The 4,539-nt window shown below is 36.7% G+C and overlaps 1 protein-coding gene across 2 annotated transcripts; it reads left to right on the top strand.

Annotated features, from left to right (window-relative positions):
* The first annotated feature begins 3,549 nt into the window (after positions 1 to 3,549).
* LOC105533328 (peptidyl-prolyl cis-trans isomerase A-like) lies at positions 3,550 to 4,309 on the top strand. Of its 2 annotated transcripts, XM_011971749.1 has the most exons (2): positions 3,594 to 3,823; positions 3,932 to 4,309. In XM_011971749.1, the coding sequence occupies exons 1-2, from the start codon at positions 3,594 to 3,596 to the stop codon at positions 4,089 to 4,091; spliced, it is 390 nt and encodes a 129-aa protein (XP_011827139.1). In that variant the 3' UTR covers positions 4,092 to 4,309. The 2 variants fall into 2 exon arrangements, with proteins under 2 accessions (XP_011827138.1, XP_011827139.1); XM_011971748.1 differs by having other exon boundaries at positions 3,550 to 4,309.
* The last annotated feature ends 230 nt before the right edge of the window (positions 4,310 to 4,539 follow it).

Genomic DNA, 4,539 nt, shown 5'->3' with positions numbered 1-4,539 from the left:
TCCTAAAGGATAGGAACAATTAAAATAAGTGGCTAAGTATCTAGAAGAAAATAAACAGATTTACAAGTACTAATTTTATAAAATTCAATTCAAAAAGTAATAGCAAGTGACATAGCTGATCAAAGATTAGGGTATCATTTTATTTTCATGTAGTAGTTCAAAGCTGGCCCACCTGAGGATTTTCCTCTTTACTACAGCCTTATTAGACCAGTGCTATGCCAGCTAGCACATTCAAATATGCTACTTGTAACTCCATTGAGAATTGGAAGCAGAAAATTCAATGAAGAGGAGACAGTCTCCCTGACATCATTACTTTATTTGTTCAACATATGCATATTGAGTACCTATTATGACCCAGGATTTCTTTGATGTGCTATGGGTAGAAACACATGACCCCGCTTCCATGTTATCAAAATACAACAAAATAGTAAAAAATATAAGAATAGACAAGATTTTCATAGGGTACAGACTGGGTAAAAAAGAAGGTGAGGCTAAGAGTAGTTTGATTATCTGGCAGAAACATGGGGGTCAACAAACAGAAAGCAATTATGAGACTAAAGAAAATTGGTTAGATGGAAATGATGGTATAAAAGCTGGAACAAAAGGCATTTTTGGTGTATGAGTGATACTAGAGTTTTTGTTTTGAAGAAGTAGAATAGTTTCTGATAAATCATTTGGTAGCCAAGAAATAGCCGTGGGAATGAATGTCTTAATGTATTGATTGTGATTTTATGGGGTCAAGAAAGTTTCAGGCCAAAGTGTTGAATGCTTCAACAAATTCAAATATTGGGGTTCTATGGTCTTCAGCTGAAACATGTGGTAGTGACTGTGATACTGATAGGAGAGGACAGATGAAGATTACAGAGCAAATAGTCACAAAGGGACAAGAGTGTTAACACAAAGTTGAATAAGTAATTATCTGGAAATGGCAATACTAACAATGGACTTTCAGAAGATAGCAGCTGATTTCTGTCATATTTCCACTATATAATATCCACTTTAATATCATGTTTAATAGAGCAGAATAAATCAAAAGACCACAATTTTAATCTCATGTCTGCCATCTATCACTGTGACAATTGGAGTGACCATAAAATTTGTAATCAAAACTGGGTAACATTGGAGAATGAAACAGGATGCTGTTGAAAATTATACTAAGAAAGCAGATGTAACTTGGGACTGGCCAGGGCAAAAAAGAAAATATATGGTTACCATATGGGCAATTCACATTTTTTTCATCTGTAAAGTGTGGAGAATATTCACTTTAAGACAACTATGTGAAAGTACCTAAGCCATTAGTTAGTGTTGAATTAATATACACCAGTTGGAGTACTTTTTATATTGTCTTAGTCCAGAAGCTATAATCTCATTGAACTCAAGGGACACATCAATTTTTCTTTGTAGTCTTGTAATAATTAATACAAAAATGATTCCAGTCGAAATCCAGTATATGTAACTTTTGTTCTGCCTTTGCAGTTTTCTTTGTAGCAGATGCAGTTTCATCTTATACCTTGATTATTTTGAAATGAAACTTATCCTTAATACAGATAGAGAAATAGAGAAAATTAGCAAACCCAAGTAAACTGGGTTACATGAGCAATAATTTTGGAAATGAAATCCAGGTTTGCATTAGTGCCTCAGGATGAGAAATGCAGCCAATTCTTTTCCATTCAATTTTGTGAAGGGCTGTTCTGCCCTGTGGGCACTAAAACTGGTTGGTCTCAAACAAATGGAAATGCTATGGATATGACTATGGCTTCCATTTTTGCCAGCTCCTGGTGCTACTTAACCCAGATGCAAAGGGTCAAAGATAAGACTTAAGATTTCTGTATTGGATAATACAGAAACATGGAAGAGGACTAATTTAGGGTTAAAACATGGCACTAATCTTATCTGGATACTTGGCATTTCAATCACCCTTGTGACTTAAAAAAAATTTTCTTGAAACACAGAAGAGTAGGCATATTGTTCATCATTCATTTGGTAAACATGTAAGAATTAATTTAATGCTTGAATTACTTCACCATCCTCAGTGACTGTTTCTCATTCAGTTCTAAAATGATCTTGCTTCATCCATGGCTGATCTCTTATCCAAGGCTGCTTCAAAAGTGACTTGGCAGCTTACATCACTTGTGACATTAACCTCAGATTAATTTTGGTTTCTCTTCTGCCCTATGGCTCTCATTTTGTTCTTTCAAACTTTCTTCTATTACTTTTTTGATAGTGAATGTAAGATTTTCAAGCATATGTTGGTTGTCTGACTTAAAACATTCTATGCTCCTAATAGAATCATATGTATTAAAAACAGAATTGGAAAAGACTCTGAAGTCCACATAATTGAAATCTCTTCTCCTCTATCAAAAATTTGAATCCTTTCTGCAACATTCCTAATACATCATATACTGACTGTTTCCCATTACTTGGAGGATTTTTACCAAAATCTACTTCTTGATCTATCTTATTTCACCTTCAGGCAAGTATGACTGTAAGTTTTTTTTTTTCCTCTTGTATTGAAGCAAAATCTATCTACCTATGACTTTATTTGTTGATCCTTGTAAGCACCTGGGCTTATCCTGAAGAAAATAACAGCAGTCTTTAAATGTACACAAAAAATGTATCATACCTTCTCCAAAATCTTCCATAAATTTCATGTTTATACTTGGGTTCCACCCTGTGATATCTCATTATGTACATGCTAATATTCCAAAATCTGAATGATTAAAAAATCTGAAACACTTTGGTCTGGAACATTTTAAATATGGGATATGCAATTTGCACTAGCTTTCTGATCTCTGTAGGCACTGGATATAGAAAAGCCTTATCTAAGTCTGTATCTGTTTGAACTATTGCTGTTTTCCATATCTTCTATTTCAACAATATGTGTTTTAAAATTATTCTTAGCAAAACCAAAAAGGGCATTGCATAGTTCTACTTTGTGTAACTATAAAAAAATACCTAAAGCTGGGAGATTTATAAAGAAAATAGGTTTAATTGGTTCTGTAAGGTGTATAGGATGCATAGTGCTGGTATCTTCTTGGCTTCTGTTGAAACCTCAGGTAACTCAACTCATGGAAAATGATGAAGTGGGGGCAACACATTGCATGGTGAGAGCAGGAGCAAGATAGAGCATGGAGGTTCCACTGTCTATTAAACAACTATATCTCATGTGAACTCAGTGAGAGTTCACTCATTATCATGAGGACAGCACCAAGCTATTTATGAGAGATCTACCCCCATGAACCAAACACCTCCCACCTGCAACACTGTGGATTACATTTCAACATGAGATTTAGAGGGGACACACATCCAAACCATATAAGGCACAGCAGTTCCTTTTCCTGGAGATTTCTATCATCTTTTTGATAAGAAAAGAAGTTATCAGAATTGAGACAGTTATATAATAAGTGTTTTAGATTGATTGCATTAATAACCCCAATTTTTCATGTCTGCCTGTATCAATATTCTTTGTAAGTATCTTTTTATATTAACTCTATGCCTTACCACAAAATTCGCTTTGGCAAACAAATTTTCTTTTTAAAAGATGCAATCGCTTTGCAGACGCTGCCGCCGAGGAAAGTCCTGTACTACTAGCCATGGTCAACCCTACTGTGTTCTTCGACATTGCCGTCGATGGCGAGCCTTTGGGCCACGTCTCCTTCGAGCTGTTTGCAGACAAGGTTCCAAAGACAGCAGAAAATTTTCGTGCTCTGAGCACTGGAGAGAAAGGATTTGGTTATAATGGTTCCTGCTTTCACAGAATTATTCCAGGGTTTATGTGTCAGGGTGGTGACTTCACACGCCATAATGGCACTGGTGGCAAGTCCATCTATGGGGAGAAATTTGAAGATGAGAACTTCATCCTAAAGCATACAGGTCCTGGCATCTTGTCCGTGGCAAATGCTGGACCCAACACAAATGGTTCCCAGTTTTTCATCTGCACTGCCAAGACTGAGTGGTTGGATGGCAAGCATGTAGTCTTTGGCAAAGTGAAAGAAGGCATGAATATTGTGGAGGCCATGGAGCGCTTTGGGTCCAGGAATGGCAAGACCAGCAAGAAGATCACCATTGCTGACTGTGGACAACTCGAATAAGTTTGACTTGTGTTTTATCTTAACCACCAGACCATTCCTTCTGTAGCTCAGGAGAGCACCCCTCCACCCCATTTGCTCGCAGTATCCTAGAATCTTTGTGCTCTCGCTGCAGTTCCCTTTGGGTTCCATGTTTTCCTTGTTCTCTCCCATGCCTAGCTGGATTGCAGAGTTAAGTTTATGATTATGAAATAAAAACTAAGTAACAAAAAAAAAAAAGATGCAATCAGAGGCTTTAAAAAATATTTGGTGTTTTTACTTCTTTTCTTGTTTTTCTGGCTTCGCCATGAAAAAAAATGCCCAGGCTAGCCTGCTAGGTGGGGTAAGATATATGGCCCAGTCATGGCTATTATCCTGGTTGACAGCCAGACAACCACTAGATGTGTGTGTGAGACCAACTAAAACCAGAAGAATGGCCCAGATAAGTCTATTCTAAATTATTAGCTCACAG

The sequence above is a fragment of the Mandrillus leucophaeus genome, unplaced genomic scaffold (genome assembly GCF_000951045.1).
Source record: "Mandrillus leucophaeus isolate KB7577 unplaced genomic scaffold, Mleu.le_1.0 Scaffold1241, whole genome shotgun sequence".
In the NCBI taxonomy this organism is placed as follows: Eukaryota; Metazoa; Chordata; class Mammalia; order Primates; family Cercopithecidae; genus Mandrillus; species Mandrillus leucophaeus.
The sequence above is the reverse complement of the archived record's forward strand: the minus strand, read 5'-3'. Positions and strand labels throughout refer to the sequence as shown.